Raw genomic sequence first — 23,343 nt, 5'->3', positions numbered from 1 at the left:
CACATGGGAATCAAACACAGTCACACATTATGTATAATGCATGCGATATTCCTTGAACCAGTAGCACTGTATTCTCTGACAAGAAATGTGAGTCAGTACGGTGTAAAGAACATTGTTTTTCTGTCAAGTGATTTGCAGAAATAAACAGAAGTGAAAGACGGTGGGAGCATATGCTTATCACAGATCTGCATTTCGTTGGGATGACAGGGTGGCACCGAGCAACCTGCTTTAAAGTATTGGAGCAGTGCTTTATGTTTAGGTAAATACATACAAATCCATATCTCAAACATAAAAAAACAAGCTGAAGAGCTTCACTGTCAAAAAAAGTAGAATTTTACAGTTTTTCACAGAGACAGAGAAACAGATAGTTTCTGTCTGAGACTCCGACAAACATGAATATGTACTAGGAATAGATATTATTGATCTACAGGGTGAAATTCAAGTGTCAAAATAAAATAGTAATGAAATAATATAATGAATAAATTAAATCCTACTAGCATCATCTTAAAATATTATTTTTATATTTTTGGAAACATAAATTCAATTTCCTGCTGACTCGCAGCAGCTGAGAACATCAATACCACACAACTCTCACAACTGCACTGTTGATATGGAGCTACAGCCAGTACGAGATTAGCTTAGCTTAGCATGAATGCTGGAAACAGCTGGCTTAAGCCTGGTATTTACTTATGCATGAAATCAATGCAGAAAAGTCTAAACCTGCGGGCATTGACACTTTTGCACTGTTGTCTCTGTGTTGCTCTCTAATTACATTGCCAATGCCAGTGGGTGGTAGGGTCATGTTGGAGTTGGAACTAATGAATGTTGAATAAGAAGTATTTTTCCTGCAGTGCAGGAAAGAGTGATGATGGGTACAACCATTGAACCGAATGAGACAGAAGGAGGATGGGACCACTCAACTTTGTCATTGTCTACGTGTAGTTACACTTCTCAGGAGCTGCACGACAAGCTAAGGCGTAGGGTTCGTACCTACAGTATGCCGTGACTAGGCCACACCTTTAGCGTCAATTCAATGTGGCAATATAAATTTGCCTGTAGACTTTGGTCACAATTGCTGTTGTTGTGTCTTAGAGCATCAGTCACAAGTGATAGCCTGAAGAACGCTGGCTTGCTCTTTGCTGGGATGAATTGGTGCTGAATGCACTCTCCATCTGCCACAGTTCGTCAAAGGATGAGTGGGAGGGGTTATCCTGGACGCTGTTCATCATGTCCGCCGCCTCCTCTTTGGTGCTGCCTCCAGACTGTTCAGTTCCAGCCCAGCTACTGAGCTGGCCTCCGTCACTAGTTAAATGAGTCGGATAGCATCATCAGGGTTGATGCCGCCTCCCCAGCACACGAGAGCCCAGAACAGCGCCCTGGCCACTGTTTCAGCAGCCTGTTGGACACACTCAAACAACTCTGATTCCTCAGAGAACTATCTGTAATGGCTCTTTCTAAAGAGAGTACTGTTGAGTTACCAGTCGGTATTATTATGTTTTAGTTCATTTGGAGCCTGTATGATTCCCCCCCTCACCCTGGATGATAAACAGAGTCTTTAGTTCGTGGTAAGTGACCACTTTACAGAAATTACTTACTATAATACATTAGTTTTGCAGAGTACTCAAGATAACTCTTAATTTGTATAGGCTATGAATTCTAAGTTTTTTCAAGATCTAAAGAGCCTCATTACAATTCAGATGCACAATTCGTGTTTTGATTATACAAGAAATCCATACTGTACTGTATTTACTGTATACAATAAAGCCAGTTGTGGTCTACTTTGACTCGGTTAGGGATAGGTCCCAAATAGGCTAAGCTACCTTCTGTTTAAAAAACATTAAGTATGTTTCCATCATCAAAACGTGAGATTAATTTAATTGCAATATTGCACTTATCTTATTCAGTTTAATTAACATACACTTTTTGTTTAACTGCTGTTTTCCAGGTCGTTTTTTCTTACTGTTTTACCATCTGTCAAGCAGCCACTGATTTCCTTCTTTCAGGATAATTCCAGAGACATCAAGGTTGCTCAGAATACCAGTCTTGCTTGGCTGTAATTCAGTTGCAAGTTGCAGTTGAAAACAACAGCAGTTGTTGTCTTTGAAATATCAGAGTATAGAAGCTCTGAATCAAAACAATCTAATATCCAACATGCAAGTAGGATCCAATTAACCTGCTCATTAACATCTTGGCCCATCTGACTTTTTATTAGAGTAGTACTGGCACAGCAATTTTAGAAATAAAAGCACAATGACTGATGTTGTTATTAACTTTGTTTTCTCTCTGTAATTTGATTTTTTTGTCATTTTCTCTGGATCAATGGACTGAAACATGCACTGCAAGTGCTGTGGGTGAGCAATTTTTCTATTTCAGATCTCCTGAATTGCTTACCTAACAGACTAGAATTTCATTCCTTATTTTGGGAGTACATCTTCCCGAACTCATTCACGGGGGAAATAAAAGCAGATAATAACCTGTTCAAATTAGTTATTAAACTTGATTAAACAATGGTTGGCACAAACAGTCATTTTGCAGGGGTCTAAAATAATTCCCTTCGCCAAGCCACTTAGGGGCAGCATCAAAAAATTAACTTCAAATACAACTTGAAACAGAACAAGAACAGTGGGTCTGTGAGTTGGTTTATCTACACGATTGAAACCACTGGTGTTCCTTTGGACCATGAAATTGTAATTTGTTCTGCAAGCATTACATCAAATCACAGTTCAGGGCCATGCCAGGACTGTTCATTGGCGCTTAGCTTATTTTAACTTGTTATCTGACAGTATCTCTGTGGATAATTATATTTGGCTCAGATAGACAGGTAGAGAATACACATAGAAAAACACGTGCTAATCCAGGGCTGTGCCAGGTGGAAATCGATGGCGTCGAGCCACAGATTATGATGAAAAAATCACTCTCAGCAGATCCAACAGGCAATATGAATCCTTACATGTGATTATGATTTGCACTGTTAGTGCAGGTGCATTTGAGCATGTTTGAATATTTCAACATGTTTTCATTCCGGTGTCTATTGTGTATGTCTGTGGCAGTGAAAGCTTTTTAATGCCAGTGCTTGTCTGCATGTTTCTGGGCGCATGAACAGTATTAAGCAAAAATAATGTAACCAGCATAAGAGATTACATTCTTTGACTTGCTTAAAACCATTAGAGAGGAAGAAAAGACGACCAAGCAGAGGGGATTACTCTGGGCTGAAATGTGGAAGCGGCAGAATACAGCGAGGGGGGAAACAAGGGCGACATTGACAGTGTAGCACCGACAACAGCACTAGCGAGAGATCAGGTTAAAGAGGCTGGCAGAGCTCCAACTGATTGTTCTAGGAAGAGGAAAGAACAGAGAGAGAAAGGAGAGAGAGGGATATACGAAGATTAAGACACTGGAAGAGAGAAAGAGAGGGAGGCAGAAGGGAAATGATAAAACTACAAAGGCAGCAGAGATTCCATCTCACAAACAACAAACCAAGGGCCTTTGCCACCAACAGCATCCTGCCTTTGATGTATACTGCATTTATCTAGCACTAAGGAGTAGGAAAGTGGTAGTGTTGGTGGTGAGGAAGGCAAGAAGAGAAGGAGAAGAAGAAGAAGAAGAAGAAGCGATCAGCATTATGAGAAGCATCAGACCCAGAGGCATACTGTATGGAACAGCCACTTTTGATGACTACTATTCTTTGCTCCACGTGGAGGTGGCGGCGGCAGAAGTGGGGTTTAATGAAGGTAGGGGGGTGGGGTGGGGGGGGGGGGCAGGGTGTTGCAATGATACTTGTCTGCAATAACTATGTGTAGCCAGGCTATAGAAACCAATAAGGAAATGCAAATAAAAGAAAAAAGGACATACAATGAAGCTGTACGCCTAGAGGTCATTCCAGCCAGCCAATTGAAATAAATCAAGATGGAGGAGAGGACTTCGGCTCAGGTTAGTATGAGGCAGCGGACCTCTTTGCTGATTTGGTGTACAGCATGGTGACATATACTGACCTGGGCTTGAGACAGCACTAGTGGTGGTGGGTTCAATAATTGCTACAGGGAAGGAGAGGAGGGGGAAGAGGGAGGGGGAGGGAAAGAGGACATTCATGTATTATTAACAGAATGGAGACGTAAAAAATAAAAAATAAAAAATGCATGCAAGGACAAAAGGACAGGGAATGGAGATAAATCCTCTCCATGCATTAAGGACGGGTGTTGTCTGTGGCAAGATGCAAGCTCCGCATGCTCATAAACAACACGTTTCATCCCCCCCACTTGCCTCAGATTTGCATGGGTTACTTCTCAGACAAAAATGGAGGGGAACCTGGGAACTGGGGCTGGTCCAAAGCCCTGAAGGGGTTTTGTGATCTGATAACAACTTTCATCATAGTTGTGGTATGCTAAACAACTTGCAGTGTCTCACTTTGATGGTGGAAGATCACATCATGCTCGTATAGCACCCATAATTTCATCTACACCTTCCGGGTAGTCCTTAAATCACATCAGTTTGATTTTATTTCCCCTCTCCACAGTCTTTTACACAGTGCATCCTCCTTTTAGTTTTCATGAACCATAGGCTGAATGAAGCTAAAACAGCCCAGATACTGATGCCACCATCTTGCGTGTTAGATGTAATTTGGAACCAGAGACTAGAACCTGCAACCCCCCGAGCTATAAAAAACTTTTTTTGGTCAGTCCAAAATTATATCTATAACATCAAGAAACTGGTGAGATGATGTGTTTTTTTTAGTCCCATTACTTTTGATGAGGTTATTGATTCCAACTATCAAACACTTAGCGAATTTCTTTGATTTCTGACTCACAGCTGAAACCATATACTGCTGTGCGACATAAATTATTTAATGCCAGTTTGGAATGAAGTTATCCCTGTAATGTAAACATTCCTACCCATTTGACCTGATTTAAATAAATAAATAACAGAGCTTTCTGTTTGGTAAACAAGCACTAAGTTTTATATAAGCTGTTAGCAGCTTCGTGCAGTGACTCAGCGGAGCAGCGGAGCGTGTGTGCCGTTACCGTTCCCTCAAGTTCCGGGAGTATCATACAGAAGCTACGCAATTCTTTTAATCATCCGCTTATAGTAATGAATTTGGTCCGGGACAAACGTGATCTCAATAGGTGGTTTCCACTGTACTAGAATTCTGTTGGAATGTGGAGGCGGCACGAAATTTGACGGAGGGGGCCGCTTCGCGATTCTCTATACAGGAAGAACCCTGCACGAGAGCTCAACTCAGAGCGATGCAGTGCTCGGGTTCATAGGGTTGTTTTAAGCTTTGTGATTTTGACACACAAATACAGGAACTTATACTCGCAGCTCAAAAAATCTATTTATACTCCCCACAAAGGTATAAACCATCTTTCTCCAGAAGGCTTCATGGCAGTGTAGTAGCTTATCTCTCACAAGGGAAACCATGGCAGCCATGATTACACCTCACACGTAACCGCACACAAAAATAATATGACTTTATGTTGTTGCAGTGAGCTGCTGTATCTAGGCCACGCAGTAGCGCAGGGGCCTACTTTTCTCTCCATTTTAATCCATTTACATGGGAACTCAATATGGCCATTTGAATTGTGGGACAAATGGGGCTGTGCCATCGTCGACACCAGGCTCTCAGTCTGTGATCTCTGTGTTCGCTTCTCTGAAGTGTGATCTGCGTAAATGACTGTGTTGCTGTTACGCCATCGACAACAAAACATTTGCTTTCAATTGATTTCATCATTCAATTTGAAAGGGGGAATTGTGTAGGAATCAGTATTCATACGTGGAATGATATGGCTTTTCCATTGGTAAATTGGTGGAGAAATGGTCGAATTAATCTTTTCTTCCACGATGTTTCCACTTTAGGTACTCCTGAGGGAGACGATATGTGAAGACAGTTTCTTTTTAGTTCTTTCTTCAAACAGGCAGCTTGGTGCTATCTGATTAATACTTGAGCATGAATTCACCAGTGAATCATTTCATGAGCTCTCAGACACTCCTCCATTACTGTGGAACATATCTTTTGACATGCAATCTCTCCCTCACAGCTCCAATCTGACTTGGACTATTTCTCTCCTTCAGTAGAGCAATGCATCGCTTCACGTACTGTATATGGCAGTCGACCTATAGCACAGTCTGCTCACTTGCGAGATAAAATACATTAGTTTTCACAGCTATTTCATTTCATGGAATGCTATTCTCTTTGTTCTCTGTAGACAGGATATTGTAAGAGATTTATGAGACATGGAATCAATGTTCATGTTGGGCCCGGCTCAGGGGTTTCCTCATCACAAGCTTAATTTTAAGTTAATACTTAGGTTGCACACGTCAATATCAGATCATATACGGTTTATGGACTCTTGTCAGCCTTTTCACAAAAATGAGGTATGTTTAAAGCTACATTTCACAATAACATAGACAAGAAAGAAAAAAGGAATCCAGGTTTTTTTAAAAATCTGTGGTGCATGAGTTACTTCCTGAGTCAAAATTATTGCTCATCCAATAATAATCAAACTAATAAAACATGTAGCCCAGTAAAAAACTTAGTAAGCATCCATTAAAGGAGTAGTTTGGAGGAGAAAGAATCCACTGCTCCATTTGAGGAAATTATCAAGTTAACATCATGCAGCAGCACATTGTTTGTTTGAACTGTTCAGCTATTCTTAAACATTTATCCCTGCAGGATAGTAAAATGGTGCACGTTAAAGGAATACGTAAAAGGATCTACTCTGTATTTTTGTAGCTGGCCCGGGCATGTGTTCATGTTAGCTTTTTAGTGAATGCAAGCCCTCTCTGTGAATCCATTACCCCCTATCACATTTATAAGCCACTATGGCTCCACTTGTGATCTGCAGAGATATAAACATCATAACCCAGTGGACATGTGAATCTTTGCCCCCTTCACCTGCACACCACAGTTCTGCTGATCCAGGAACACAGCGGCTGCACCTTATCTTTACACAGTCTGTGGGCTACACACCACACAGCATGGCTGCGCTAACAATGCTAGTCACGCTAACTAGTTGCATCCCTGCTGACTGGAGCGCCTCACACAGAGCCTCAGACACTGACAGGAGCACCAACCTGCGGATAAGACATGATGGATCCATACCACCGGTCTGCACGGCCCATAGCTAAATAGTTTTTTGTTGTTTCTCTTGTTTTGTACAAAGACCAACTTAATTCAGTTGTGCTTCTGCTTGTGTGTTTAGGGGTCACTTTCACAAGACACAAGCAAAACCTTGCTGAGAAAATGTAGGGAGTGGGAGGCTTGGTTATTTGGTCTTAGTCCAAGATGCTGGTGCTAATGTGACATCTAGATGCAGTGAATATCGTATATATAACCTTTAAAGACTGTGAGTCATCTAATTAGTTAGTCATCCAATGTCATTTTGAATGCTGCCCAGAGTGTGTATCATCCTGTGGGTGTCCACTGGGCTCAGTCATCCAGGGACAAATGGCCCTAGCAGTGCATCTGGCCTCCTATAGGTGTCGATGAAGGTGGGTGGGGTGTGGGTGGGTAAAACGTCCATGGCCCGCTGGGCTACGGGATGAACAGTGCTGCAGCACAAAACATTTCCTCATCGCAGTGTGACTGGAAAATGTTAATGTCTTTTCTGATTGCCGAAATATGGAAATGCAGGCTTTGAAATGATAGGTAAATGGGGCAACACTGTAAGGGTGCTTTTGGGGATAATAAAGGACACTGCAAACTCACTGTTCACTTTATCCAGCTTATTTTGACATGGAAGCATTTTAAGATTAAACCCCCTATAACTATGTCATACAGAATACTACTTTATCAATGTTAGTGGTTTTGACTACTGAATGTTGCCAGCACACAATTTGTTTTATGAGACACGCAGACAAATAAATAGGAGTTACATTTTTTTTTTTTTTTAACACAAAGATAAATACATAGAATGTGATACACTGCCTCCCCATCCCCAAATGGCTCCAACACCATTCCCCTGCATTTTGAGCTGTTATCATGCACCTACATTTCCGGTTGCACCTTTTATCTCCCATTTTCCTGCATCCCTGCTCCACGAGTCAGGTACAATCACACGGTGTGGAGACAAACAACATCATCAACAACAATGGCAGATGAGGAGACATGTCGAAATGACACCTACACATGAGGTGATTGATAAGCGTGACAAACAAACACGACGTTCATTAACCAACTAGCCAGCAGTGTCTCTCCTGCCTGGGGGAGGCTGAGCACTGACGGAAAGAGAGAAACTCTTTTTCTCCCCCATCAGTCTCTTCTGATTACTGCTCAGAGGGGGGAGGAAGAGGGGGGGGGGGGGGGGGGCAGGAAATGAAGTCAGGGGTATAGCTGGAGAAAATCTCCTCCAGGGCTAAGCCGAGGTGGGCTGGGGGATAAGAGCTTGACCAATTAAGCTGGAGGACTCCTCAGAAAATTGGAGTGAACAGCCTCAGTCTTTTCATTGCAGTTCACTTCCATCCAGCACATGAAATTGGAAGTTGAAATAGGGATTGCCGGTGATTGTTACTACCTCGCTAAAATCATAAGTTGTGTGTGTGCGAGTCTGGTGTGCATATAGTGTATATGTGTACGTGCAAGAAAGAACTGTGGGAGATATAACCTGCAGTAAATGCTTTGGTACATTTAAAAATAATTCTTATGTCAAATTCTTCTTTTCCTCCTGTATTTTCCTGTTTATCAGGAACACTGCATAAACTTCCATTAAAGAGTAACTGTTTGATCTTCTTAATATTATTCATTGTGTGACTTGAGTCTACAGATGAGCCCGGTTTGTGCCTTATGAAATAACATTACATTCAACATTTCAGAGCTAAAAATGAATAAACAGTAATTCAAAACAACCTAAAGCAAATGACATATGCTGTTGCTTTCTTTGTTAAAAATAGGTTAACACTTTATTCTGAGTCTGATTATAAAATAGCATAACGTTTGGATTGTATATGAATACATCTGATAACAAATATTTTATTTTCAGTTATAAATCTCTTAGAAGAAAAAGTATTATAAAAGTATTTTTCTTATCCTGATGGTTTGAAGTATCAAATCTGAGGATTCTGAAAATGCCTTCAGAACAACAGAAATGCAACCTTGAAGTATGTTACACTCAAGTGGGAACAAATGGGTGAAACATTCTGCAGTTGTCTCATGAGTAATACTCAATATGTGTCTGAAGGAGAGGTATAGCAGGTCGCTCCTTCCTGCAGCTATACATCCAGCTCTGCTCCCAGTAGACCACATGCACATTAGACTGTAGGTCTCACTCAGGGTTTCAACTAATTCAACTGTGCAATAATAACAGTTAAATCAATATGACATCTGTGCAAAACTGTAACAGTTTACCTTTACAAAGGTTTTTATTTATTATTGTTCATTGCGTTTATACTGTGAGTGTATTTCAATATCTTCTCTTGTCTTATCTTTACATGGTGAAAATAGAAATATAAGACAAAATGTTAACATTATCATCAACTAAATATTATGGAAAATCATTAATCCAGAATGTAACACTGATATTTGTGTTGTCTCTCTGCTTAGCAACAATAGACTATATTCATTAATGACTAGATTGTCAAACATTATCACTACACTTAGTCACATTGTCTTAAATATAAACATTTTACTTCAATCGTCTCCAACAGTTTGGGCTGTGAAGCAGGTTTTCTTTTCTTTCAATTTGACATTCAATTCCTTCTTCCTCCTTTTTTTGGTGTCAGATTTGCGAGTTGTTATATGTTATCACAGATACTCATTTTTAACTATAGTCATCTGTTTTCACAAGCAAATCCAGCTGATGTGCTCATGTTGAGTCTTCTACAGTAATTACCCTACAAACATTTGCAAAGCCAGCACTAATGGTTTATTAACTAAACTATATTATACATGACGACAAACATGCTGACTGCATCATCTGTCCACAAAAGCTATTAGGATAGTTCTAATTTATGGTTATGAATATACATTGTCCAGGTTAAATAAACTCAGTAGGTGAATCAACAAATACTCAGCACCTGCTGTAGTTGACAACTTCTGTATGAATCTGGCATCTTTCTTAGTTTAAATACAAATGAGTGGATCTAGTCTCACACAGCAGGCTTTCTATTCCAGTCTGACAACTTTCATTTGGACAATTTGTAATACAAACTGACAATAACAAAACAAAAATCAAACAGTAACGCTATAATTTTCTCAGAAAGCCGATACATCATTAATGGAGACTGCTTTTCTATTGTACACACTTTGTGGTTCGATTTGATCCTGAGAGCGGAGGAAAATACAATTGAAGTCACTGAGATGCAGAAATTAATCACAGCATGAACTGCACCTGTACAAGCGCTCTTAGCTTGTATTCAATTAAAGACAAATTTTCCATCTGTAAACATAGAAACAAAAATAATTCTCCAAAGTTATTTCCAAGCTATCATCCAAGCCTGTTATCTTGTACAATTCATTACACATTCGTAACTTAACAATTGCTCAGAAGCACAGACAATTATGCCAAGTGCTTTTCCATCGTATTATTCGTTCATTCACTGATGACACTGGGTATTGTGTTATTCAAAATGCGATCAGGTATAAAAAGCTCTCTGCACACACAAGCACACACAGAGTACTCCAACAAGTGGTGGCAAAGAGGTTGAACGCTTTCTCTCTGCTCTAAAGAACCCAGCTTGTGTTTTACCACAGCTTTTAACACGCTGCTTAAAGTGGTACTTAGCTGAACAAGATCACAATCCCTGACTAATGGTTTACCAGCACAAAAACCCACATGGTCTATCCAAACTGACAGTTATGAATTCTAACCACCAAAGATAGTGAGGACATGGCCATTCAGCTCATCCCAGAAAGCCAAGAAGTGGTCAGAATCTACCACATCAATGTACATGGAGCCATAATACAATTTTGTTATTTTTCGCAATTGACTCTCTTGATAATTTCTTTTCTCTCCTCAGGAACAGAAGGTTAGATCAACTTCATACTTTCATCAAAGTTGGAGCTAAACTTTGACAACCACTTTAACACAAGGGAGGCGGGTTTAGGGTTAAGTCTTCCCCGCCTCTGCAAAAAGTAATCGGATCATCATAAATCACACGATTGACCTAGTTTGTATACAAGTATAAAAAAGCATGCATTATCCAAACTTGATAAACATTGGACAGAAGCGAAGAAAACCAGAAGACGAGAAATGTCTGCAAACCAGTTGATGCTCCCATGCAGAAACCTTTTGGCACAGGCCCTTCTTTGGACCTAGATGATCTTTGACACAAGCGAGGCAGGTTCAGGGTTAAATCCGATGACTTTTTCAAGATGTACGGGAGCCACTTCAAAAAGTAATCGCATCTACACAAATCACAAACTTTTGTATTTTACATCCCAGGTGAGTAATGTTGGAGCACAGGCCTTTCTTCAGACCAAGAAGAAGACAGACCTGTGCCCAAAATGCTACTACCCGAGCGGTAAGTCTTCTAGTTTGGATCCAAAACAGCCAATTTCCCAGAAGGTGACAAGTTTTGTATCCCTGTGACTTTCCCTGAGAGAAAGCGTGATCATGGCCCACCTTTCACTGGACTAATTTAAAGTGACTCTCTTACGTTAAAGACAAAAAGGATTTACGCAGCTCAAGGATGAGGACCTTTCAACTTCTGAATCATGACAACAGACTCATGAAGGTGAGCCCTGAATGCTTAGTATTTTGGTTTATAGTTAATCTCCAGTGGCTGCATTTCACAGATTTTTCAATGGGAATGACCGTTACTTGACCTTATCAATTCATTTGCATCTACTGAACCTTTTACTGTAATGGAAACAACTGAGGAAACCACTGTATATACACATACATACTCAATTTCTTCACCGCAAACCACCCTCATTCTGTTGCCACTTATAATTCACCTCAATGAATGATGTTCTATCAAATATGCATGCCCCGCTCCCCCCCCCCCCCCCCCCCCCCCCCCCACCTTGCTCATCAATAGCTATCGACTGATTCTAAAATAGCAATCCAAAGTCACCCGTGGTGAAATCTAACCTCTGGGTTTTGTTATTTGCGTCAACGCACCCGCGAGAGTGCGCTGCAGCGATTGCTTGCCATTTCTCATTAGGAGCGACAGCAGAATTGGCCTCTCTTCCATTAGTGGAGATCATGAGAGAGAAAGGGAAGGAAAAAGAGAGACTGTGTCTGCAAGAGGAAGAGAATGACAGAGAGAGAGAGAAAGAAGAGAGACAAGGGAGGGAGTCAGCAAGAGAGGACGAAAGAGCGAGGGAGCAAGAGAGTGAGATAAGAGAATCAGATAAACAAAGCCATGATAGCAAGACAGACAAAGAGATAAAGAGAGGGAAGAGAGAGACGTTGGAGGTGGCAGCACAGGAAGCTGCCTCCTCTGTCTATTCTGAGGGCTTCTTTGCCGCGCTGCCTTTGAGGCCTCGCTGGTGTCACATTAAGATCATCCATTTGAGGATCTGAGACAAGGCTTTGATGTTCTTTGTGCATACACAAACAGGAGAGTGGAGTGCTCCTTTGACAATTGCCAACTCTACAGAAATATCTTTTTGTATTCCGAGTCTCTGGCCTGCTAGGGACAATGTTATCATCAGAGGGTGCAGCGCAAACCGGTGAATAATTTAATTCACCTGTTCATATTTCATCACTGAATACATTAAACTGAATTTTTTCCACCCATACTCACTCTAAAACATTGAGGGAAATCTGCTCCCTAGCCCCTCGCTGTCGTTGCTTTTGTTGCCGCTTGGCAGGTACAGCAGGCAGACAAAATAACAGTGTAGAAATATGAAATACCTACCACAAAGTAAAGTACAAAGCTCTGAATAAGTGGAGAGCTCCTGAAGTTTGAGAATTTATGTAGATGTCTTTGAGCTTTTAAAGATGTCTGTATTCAGAGAGTAGAGCGACTGTGGACTGGAACTTGTTTAAAAGGATTTCCGCAGGATTTCCTTTTTTGTAATATAAGAAAAATTAACGACGTGACCCTTTCTGCGCATCATCCATCGTTGATGCCGATGAGTTTTCTACAAAGCATATCAGGATCTTTACATGTTTTACATGGATATCATGCCAGTTAAATGGCAAAGACTGGAAAAATAATCCCTCTGCTACACATAATTTCTGAGCCTTTTGTGAGCAGTAAATATTTCTAAATGTCTGATTATGCTGTGGAGAATTCATTTAAAAATTACATTTACGATTAATCTCCATGGCCCTCAGAGGATAAGCGCTCGAGCTAATGAATGACTGAATGAATTTAAAATTATTTGCTCTTTATTTGTATACATTGCTTTGGGCTTTCAGTCCGTTAAGACACAGTCTTGATGATTATAATCACCCTCTTCCTTATCACCTAAATGTATGTAAGTCTGTTTCCCAAAATATATTAAATAACTCTGCAGTCTTTCACTGATGCACCAGCAGCTTGGCCTCTAATTATTTGGCTCTTCTCACATTCAGATAGACACCTTATGGCGCTTTCGAATCCATGAAAGGGCTGACTATCAGACCTCTGTAAAATCTGAATCATACTCCTACTTGATTTCCAACGTAACATTAATGACCTGTGTGGATGCCTTTGTAATTGCAAAGCTCACCTCAAAGCAACATTTATTTTTCAGGTGGTGTGTTTTCTTTTCCAGTACACATGCACTGGTAGATTCTGAAAGCAGACATACACCAACACACCCACACACACATACATACAGACTTAGCAACTACTTTAGACAGCCAACATTCACAACACTGATGACTAGGAAATGGGAAACAACTTCTGCTGATGATATGTGGGCACTCAGCTGCAGCACTGGGTTTAACTTTAAAACTTCTGAGGGCATAAACCCCCAATGAGTTCTACAACACCCTTTCAGCCCTCTGACTCTTCACAACTCCAGACAGTCACAAGCAGGTAGACAGGCAACTTACGAATGAGAGGCACACTGGCGTTAGCCGTCCCTAGCTTGTTGGAGGCGACACATGTGTAGTTCCCGTAACGATCCTCTGTCATGTTGGTCACTGTGAGGATTGATCTGGAGCTGGGGCTCTTGATGTCGATGCCTTGACCTTTGATAATCCTGAAAAACAGAACCCAATCAATACAAATGAAGCTTGTGTTCCTCACACAAAGACACACACAGTTTCAGGGGGAGACAGCGTGGAAAGACAGTACAAATATTAGGTCATCTTAAGTGGATCCTCAGAATGTACAGTGCTTCATCGCCCTCTTCAACAAATCTGTTTATCCCGTGGTCCTTCACTTGGTCCTTGGAGAGTTGCTCTGGGGGGAAACCGCTGGGTGCCACTTGACATCTGGTTTATTATTTTGATGCAGGTGCATGAGGATTACAATGAATCCTATTCCAGTTGTGACTGGCATCTATGCTGTAGAATTAACAAATGTTTAATTGTTCACTTTGATAGCCGTGATGATCTTTAACAGCCTGTAGTGATTAAAAATCACTCTGTAACAGAAAATACCACAAATCCTGATTGTGGGATTATTGTGGATATAAATTTGACCTTGTGTTGCTGCAACAGTTTCACATTAAAAAACATAACAACCTCCATAGCAGGGAAACATGTTTCTATCCTTGCCCTACTCCAGCCTGGCTCAAGTTGCTGTGGCTCGAGTTGTGGACCTTATGTCCAGCAAATATTTGCAAATCTGTTGTTCCCCTCTGCGACAACAACTTCAAATGTTAGCTGAGCATTCTCTGATATATTGGTGGGTGTCTCGCCTCCTCACCATGAAACTAGTCACTCTGTCAGAGTGAAAGAGGCATCCCAACACACACACACATCAACACTCACCAACTTCCATTCAAGAATGGGAGCAGTGAAAAACCAAGGGAGAGATTTGCTTGTCAAATCTGTGAAAGTACTTCCGATAGACACAAACTGGCAGCAGCCGTGATGGAATAGCTAGCCAAAATGAGAGGTGGCCCTCACTTCACATGCACATCAATTGGCAATAAAAACAGTTACAGCCAGTGCTAATGTTTTACAGAAATTACACATGTTCTGTTCCAGTCCGCGAAGACGATTAAATTAAGAAATCACCATTTAGCCATGTAAGAAGTCACAGAAAGAACAAGTCCTTGAATTAAGTAAAGAAGAAACCATGCCAACTTGCCTTCTTAGCAATTTGAATAAATTGAATCCACCCCATAATTACAATTAGCACAGTGTGAGTTGATGATTGAAATTGTGCTCACCAGGAGTGAGTAAATGATGGGTAATGGGGGTAATTTGGTTTTTAAATTCAAGAACTGACACTTGAATTGCAAGCTGATTGATGTATGTGCCGTGAATGATTTAAGCCAGTTGCCAGCAAAGATTTTATTAAGATGCAAGGTGAGGACAAGGCACAAATGACGTCTGTTGGAACATTTCTGTGAGCTGGACGAGTAGAAGAACAAACATACGCCCTGTCTCTGAGAAAAATCTGACAAACCCAAACAGTTTTCTGCCAAAACACCATTTCTAGCATGTGCTTGTTCACAATAATGCCACCATTATGGCTTAATGTCAGCATGAAAGACGGAACTTTAGACTTCAACTTGAAACACATTGAGTCTACAGACTTTCTTGTGGAGTTTGGTTGAAACTGTATTTAGTCATATTCCAACAATCTCAAACTAAATATTCAACGCTTTCCAAGAACTTTAGTTAAGTTAATAGCACTTACTAGTTTGTCTGTTGTTTTAAAATATATCCACCAACAGTATCCATTCCTATTCACATTAATGAACCAAACCCCAATGCTCATTGGACGTGGAGTTGTGTTCAGATTTGATTGCGACTGGCAGAGAAGACCTATCTGATGTGATGATGTCTATCGGACATCTGACTGGCGGGTTCACATACAGCTTTAAGGCATGGTAACACATTCATAAATGCAGGCAATTGATAATCTGCCAAGGTGAATTACGTATCTTCACTTGCAGAATGTGGGCAGTGCAGGATGTGACGTAGTGTGGTTTACGAAAAAATGACTACTGTGTTTTGTTTAGGCATCTTAGATGTTAAACTGTATAAAGGTAGAAAACCTACCTATCACATTGGTTATTAAATAGGTAAAAAGAGCAACAAAGTACCTGTTATCAATTTCATAAATTAGCTTCAAACAATATGTTTACAATATGGCTGTAAAATACAAAATATTCTAAGCAAACTTTAAACAATACTTAATATCTGGCACTTGTTTCAAGATGCCTGGAATAAAGCCAATGGCCGCTGGCAAGATGAGGGATCTGTGACACAACAAAGAAGCATCCAGTGGATCTGGGTGATGCTGCTGATATCGAAATAGCTCATACAATAAAGCCGGGCTCACCTTTTCTCACCCTTGTACCACTCAAATGTTGGAGAAGGCACAGCAGCCGCCTCGCACCTGAGCAGAGCTGTGCGCCCCAGACCAACTCCATGGCTTTTCATCTCATGGATAGATGGGGCAACTGGAGAAAAAACAGAGAAACAAAATGTGTTAGCAGAGAAAAATACCAGTGTAAAGATAAATCTGTTATCACAGGCATAAAGGCAATCTTAAGGGAAAAGGTTTAAGTGCCAGTCAGACACAGAGCAGTGGAGGAATGAGAGTTGTTGAACTTGAAAGTGACAGCCTCAGACCTCGTGGTCAGTGCACACATTACATAGTGTAAACTCAAAACTCAGAATCTACAGAGGTGCAGTTGGGGAGGGGAGAGGGCAGCCATCCCCCGCGTTAGGAAAATGAAATGAATTGCACTGCATGGTGATAAATGGCTTAATGGAAGTTCAAAGACTCAATGGCGGAGGCAGGTTCTGTGAATGCAGAATGAGGATCCTTTCATGTGCTGAAATGTGCTGTAAATCTCTTTGCCAGTGTCATGAAGCCAGCTTTACATACGGACAGACTCTTAAGCAGCCAAGTCCTTTTGTACTTCAAATATTTACCCTGCTTATAGTAGCACAGCTTTGAAAGAAACAAAATTAATAAATTGAAGTTGTATAGAATTGCAACAATTGACAGAACCAGCCAGACAAAAGGATTTTTAAACACTCGTACCTTTCCCTTTGTCACAAAATGACAATACAAATGTTTCACTCGTTACATGGGTAATTACTGGCCATTATCAGAGAAATGCTGAATTCATAACCCGTGGAGGGGTTAGGGTTAGATTGAGGACAAGGAGTGCTGGCTCTGAGCAGCACTGCTCCTCACAGAACTAGTGGATAATACCCACTGGTATTATTATGACTGTTTCCCCTGATTCGCCATTAATCAACACTGGAGAACTAATCATTATAAGGTGTAGGGTTCAATCTGGCAGTGGGTATTGTGTAAACTCGGCTTGACTCCGAAAAGCTTGACAAATGATAAACAGCCAATCTGAGCAAACAATCACATTCACGGCCAGCTGACATACAATACAAGCAAAATGACTTTGTGTCAGTCGTAGAGATTCTGATTAAAAGTCCGGTACATTATGATACATGGAAAAAAGCCTGGACTCTATAGGGTCAGTCCTGAATGAAACAGTAAATTGCCCAGGCATGTCTGAAAGTAAGATGTGTGGACTATTTATATTACTGACAAAGAGTCTTCAGGAACGACTTGTCAGTCAGGACTCAGGTCTGTATCCAATGGAAAGGCCTGCAAACCTTTACTTACGGTTGCATTTTGAAATGTTGAGAAGATTGACCCTGGTGTGGACTGCTGCAGCTTCCCTGGGATGAACAACCCAGAGATACTACCTGGCGTCCAACTCCAAAAAGTGCAAACAGTTTAATCCAGTATCTGAAGGTGCAGTTCCTACAAAACAGGCTAGTTCTGGCGTTTATTCCATGTATGTTACAGTAAGGACATGATTCATTATAGAACATATATGTGTTTCTGTGAGACAGGGATCTTGCAAACATCTGAGCCTTGGTTCAATGGAGAGAATTTAGAATAGATTAGTCTCTCATCCAACTTGTATGAATCCGTGTAGATTGATGAGGTGGGATGCAACAGATCTGTGTGAGGGGAAATGTGAGCATTACATGTGTTGTATGATCATGTATGAGAGGCACAGAGAGGTGACAGCGTGCTCTGTGATGATGGATGCCCTTTCCCCAACCTTCTTCTGCATCATAATGAGCCCATTCATATGAAGAGAGTATGTTGATTTCCAGTCCTTGCATATATGTGCCAATTATGCAGTAATTCCCTCTTCCGTGGCTGAGCTGAATAATCCGAAGGACTTGATACCGTGAATCAAGTGCTGCGTTATGCTACAGCTTCTCCTGTTCATTTATCAGCGAATGAAAAGTTGAATGCCATGCTGCTGGGTGTTGTTAGACATTGACTGGACGTACTTGCTGTGCCTGCGTGCATATGTACGTACAACCTGTATGTGTGACTAACCTTGGATCTATGCAATATCTAAAGAACACTTTTCTGTGTTCAGATCTCCATCTTTTTTAATCACCCACAAGCCTGACAGGTCGCAAAACCATCCTACAACCCGGCCGAGAGACCCATACCAGCATCTTACAGGAGAGCCATAACTTACAGAAAAGAATAAGAGGGCTTGTAATAAATCTGAGTGTTATGTATTTGACAATGTACAACAGAAATACTTAAAAAATAAGTGGGAACAAGTAGATAACACTGCACAGCACATAAATATAAATAAACAAAAAACAAGTATGACAAAATCAATGCATTACACTGCCTGACAGAGGCTCAGTGAATCCTCATAATCCTCCATTGGTGTCATTGTGCAGTGCCATTGATTATCTGAAGCCTCTGAAAGCGCCAGGGTGACCTGGCTGTCAAGCTGTACAGTTACTAGGACAGTGGACACGCTGGCCCAGGCAGGGGTGTCAATACTTGAAACCTCACACACAAAGTCAATGTTGTTTATGGTTCTATCAAGATCACAAACCCACTGGCAAAATATCCGCCTATTTTTCTTCAAGAGGGAGCCTTTCTGATGTGTTCCTTTTTATTAAGAACTCAATGGATAAGCTATTTGCCAAAAGGAACACTGTGCTTTCTTCATTACACTCGAAGTCGGAACTTGGATGGCTGCCCTTTCAGACGTTGGTTAAAAAAAACTAAGTAATAACGGAAATCTCGCTGGTCAACATATAGTATGAGCACCACAGGCTATCCCTCCTGGGGGTGTAAATATACAATACAAACTATGATCCAGTGTCAATCCAGACATAATGTATCATCCATCACTGTCTATTTATTCAAGGGCACTGCTCTTAAAAGTTTACCAGACTAGGTTTATTTTGAGAAAACCTCAAAAGTAGTCAAATTGTCCTTTTGATCACTCAAGTCATACAACTGTTGCAACATGCTGGAATAAAGAAAATTATCCTCCACAGATTAATTTGTGGTCCAAAATGGTAAAATGTTGTATGCATATCAATAATATGAAGTCTTTTCAATTTTGGACTTGGCAAGGGGCTCTGTTAAGACAGATCACAGTCATAAAATCCAGCCCAATCCAATAATTCCAATTTCAACTTGCTGGCATGTCCTAAATCATCATATATTGTGCAATGCACCATCAGGATTTGGAGAGTAATGCAAAGTACTGCACTAAAAATCATGAAGGCCCAATAATCCAGGTAATTTAGTGTCTGGAGAATGCTGTTGTGGTGCTATAAATCATGCCTGGAGTCATGGTGACTCCACCAGATGGGGGTGAGGGGTTGGGTCCAGGAATAGCACAGGCAAGGTAGAGAAATGGGCGCTGTAAGGCCCTGCCGGGTTGACAAATGGCCTGTTGTTGGTCGATCACAAGCTGACTTCCTTTACATTTACATCCCGTAAAGGTTGTCGTCAAAATAAAGACGCTGTTTGCAATTGTGAACCTCTACAAAGCGCATGAGTACAAGCATGTTTATGATGAATGAAACGTTTGCCCTCACTTATAGGAATGGGCAGAGTTTGTTGGGAAAGCACCACACCTTAATGTACAGGGCTTCACCGAGTTGTCTGCCTTAAGTTGTCCTCATGTGACTATTAATGATTAATTGGTGTGCTTAAAGATTGAATATGATTTATTTAGCTACAAACTATTGTTTGCCAAGAGAACCCACAGAACGCAAGGCTTTTTAATTAAAAGATCAATTAATAACCCTACCTCTTCAGCCAGATTTGAAAATGAGTTTTCATTGCAATTACGAAATGGACTCATCAGTGCATGACTTATCAGCTTACACACAGAGACATTGTTCCCCACTGCCATCTGTGGGCTTCGTTGTCCTGTTTTTTGTCAGTCAGGAATGGTTCTGCTGCCAAGATTTATTAATTCATTAAGACTTCTATTCTGAACAGCTAGGGAACATTGTGTTCCTTCTTTTCATACAATGCAAAGCGTATAAATAACCAGCTTAGCGTACAAAACTGTGTGGGTCGACAGCTGTAGGGATTCAATCTCCTTGTCTGCATTAAACACTAAATGGTTCAAGGTACCCAAATTCCTACCTGTACACCGAATACAGAATGTGGGGGAGTTCTAATGAGGACCACTTTACAACCAACATATATAGAAATACCCTAATGCATTACGAAAGTTCAGTTGGACGGCTCCACTTTTGTCAACAATACAAAATGATTTTGATTAGTCACAAGCAAACGGAAGAAGTCACAGTGTCAAACTGTCCTGAAGTGGTTCTATCAAGAACATTTATTCAGCAGAAGATCAAGATTCCACTCATTTATTCAAGCCCCACATGCAGCAAGGAATCCAAATAGCAATCAAGACGAGAGCTTTGGAGGGATGTAGAGAGATGGATTACATCCAAACAGCTCGAGGGTACTGGGCTTTAACTCTACTTAGGACTGGATCAGAATCCAATTCTAGGAAGCCTTCTCTTTTGAATTGTAAGCCACAGTATTTCAACGGACACAGCAAACTGTCGACAAATGCTCAGCTGAGACCTTGAGTCTGATGTTCAAATACTCCTGACAACAACAGTCGAATGATCATTCATTTTACCTATGATCCATCTGCCTTATCAAAGCACTGCAGTGAGGCAGAGCTGCGCGCCAACACATACACACACGAATACATTTATTTTCTGGAAACCTAGTCTAACCTAAACTACTACTTGCTAAACCTAAACGTAAAACTTAGAATGAAATGATTTACATTATGTGGACACAAGTTCTCACACCGTGACTGTGTAAAGACCACAGGAGACACACACACACACACACACACACACACACACACACACACACACACATAGAGCATGTATTTTATCAAATGTAAATGCTGTGAACACCTCTGCAAATGTCACAGTGAATAATTGTTTTACATGAATAAAAAATGACACTGTGCAAACATGCCAACACTCCACTAACTTGTTTACTTTGGTGTCTTTACTTGACATTGTAATTTTGGGTGGTCATGAAGATGTGTCTCCTGACCACAAGTAAACAACTTTTACCTCTTATTTATCCAAGATGGTCATGACTCCCCTGAACAACTCTGTCAGGGGAGTCAGAGGAGCATGTTGTGGGTGTATCTACCGGGGCAGGGCCTGAATTCCAAACAGGCCCCGATGGCTGGGGCTTTACAGGGGAAGGCAGGGTCAGAGCAAACAAAAGACAAGGTGATGTAAAGAATTCAAAGTATTCCAAGTACGTCACCGCATTTCAATTACGCTCAGGGAATCTACAACTGGCTGTAATTGCTCACAGCAGTTCTAAGGTTGGTGCTCATAATTAATTAAAAAATGATCACAGTTTTGCGAGCCAATTACTGTAAGCAGCAAAGAAAAGCGAGGTGCTCTTTTTTGGAAGAACACGGCCACGGTGAGTGTGTGAGCAGAATTCACAGCTGCAGGGGTACTGGAGGAGGAAGGAGGCGTACAAATGGCTGGCAAACTCAGAGGCACAAAGGGCACAGCTTCACTCTGCGAAACAAGTGAAACCTTGGCTTGAAAGAAAACAAGTGGTGTTGAAGAGAGAGCTAGTTCAAACCAGAGCCGAACATCTAGATAGGAGGGGACGGGATCACACAGAAGAAAAGAAAAGAAAAAGTTACATGCGTGGTGTCAGAGGAACCCAATTATACTTCCACATGTGTGTCCAGCTGGGACAGGGCTTACGGGAGGAGGCTCCAGGAGTCTGAGTATTCTGCTCTATAACTTTCTCAGCAACGTGACACTCACACATAACCAGTATCTTGCATCAACATAACTCAAAGCGAGAAAAAAATCCCCAAATAAAAACAGTGCCTTCCTACTCCACATCAATAATTCAGACAACTGTGCTACTAAAATGATCAACTGATTTGTCTTTTTGGGGACATTTATTTCCTGAAAATGGACTTGTGTCTGCTTTGTGATCATCACATGGACGGAGAGAGGCGATTGGAACATCTGGCGTGCTATCAAGACAGCATCGGTTAAAGCAAATGAAGCAGTGAGGAGCAAATCAAAACGCAGCAAAGCAAGACAGTTCGTCTTGTGTTCTTTCCACGTGTGACTAAAGTTTGTGCAAACTGTCAGATCCCATCTTTCAACATAGCGGTGTTCAAACTCTGCAGTGTCACTCACTCACGAGCGAGTGGGAGCCGACAGCTATCTCCGGAGGGGGAGAGATTTCTTAACAGCAAGGATAAGGTCAGAATTCTTTAATTCCTCAGCTTGAAGAAAAGTGTGTCATGTGTATGCATTTTGTATTGAAAGCTTTTATTCTGAAAGAAGGCGGATTCATGAAATAATCAATCACTGGCTTTTTATCTCAGGTGGAGGTTTTCAAAGGTGGATTCCTTCTCATTCTTCCCTCCAACTCAGCCACCTAGATGTGATATTCACGCCTTTGAGTCACACTGTGCGGTGAGAGATTCCGCCAATAGCTGCAGCCACCCGCAGGGAAGATGAATATGTAAATTTTAAAAGTAGGTCAGAGATCAAATTTCATCAGGTAAAAAAAAAAAAATCACTGAAATTTCCTTTCACCGAGTGGGGCTTTTGAGCCAATCTGAGGCGAGCGTGACCTCCTGCGCGACTGCCATCATTCAGGTCCGGCTGATGAAAGTATCCAGTCACCATTCATTCATCAGCAGACGTGTGAAAACAAGAGGCACAGGCCAATCATTTAATTAGTGCTGTGTGATTAAGGTGGTCTTTTGAGCCTTAGAGGCATTCAAGCAGAGGTTAAATGTACCAGACTTAACACTTGGAAATTGCTGCACAGTGACAATGCCTCCTCATATCATAGAAAGCCAAATGGCAGGCTTAGTGTTATGGAAGGCCTTGTGTTATTAAAACTCCAAACATGCTAGAGCTTAATTTTGTTTTCATTACTCTGGTTTGCTTATTTTAATTAGTGCCCTTAATCTGCAATTAG

General features: G+C 41.1%; 1 protein-coding gene across 1 annotated transcript in view; it reads right to left on the bottom strand.

The window, feature by feature from the left end:
* Positions 1–23,343, bottom strand: part of negr1 (neuronal growth regulator 1) — a 133,689-nt gene that overhangs the window by 27,983 nt on the left and 82,363 nt on the right. The window contains exons 6-8 of the mRNA XM_034583059.1: positions 16,333–16,453; positions 13,923–14,071; positions 3,993–4,034 (exon numbers count right to left, since the gene is read on the bottom strand). Coding sequence (XP_034438950.1) covers positions 3,993–4,034; positions 13,923–14,071; positions 16,333–16,453 — 312 coding nt within the window. The remainder of the gene's footprint in view (positions 1–3,992; positions 4,035–13,922; positions 14,072–16,332; positions 16,454–23,343) is intronic.

Source organism: Hippoglossus hippoglossus, chromosome 4 (genome assembly GCF_009819705.1).
Source record: "Hippoglossus hippoglossus isolate fHipHip1 chromosome 4, fHipHip1.pri, whole genome shotgun sequence".
Lineage (NCBI taxonomy): Eukaryota > Metazoa > Chordata > Actinopteri > Pleuronectiformes > Pleuronectidae > Hippoglossus > Hippoglossus hippoglossus.
The sequence above is the reverse complement of the archived record's forward strand: the minus strand, read 5'-3'. Positions and strand labels throughout refer to the sequence as shown.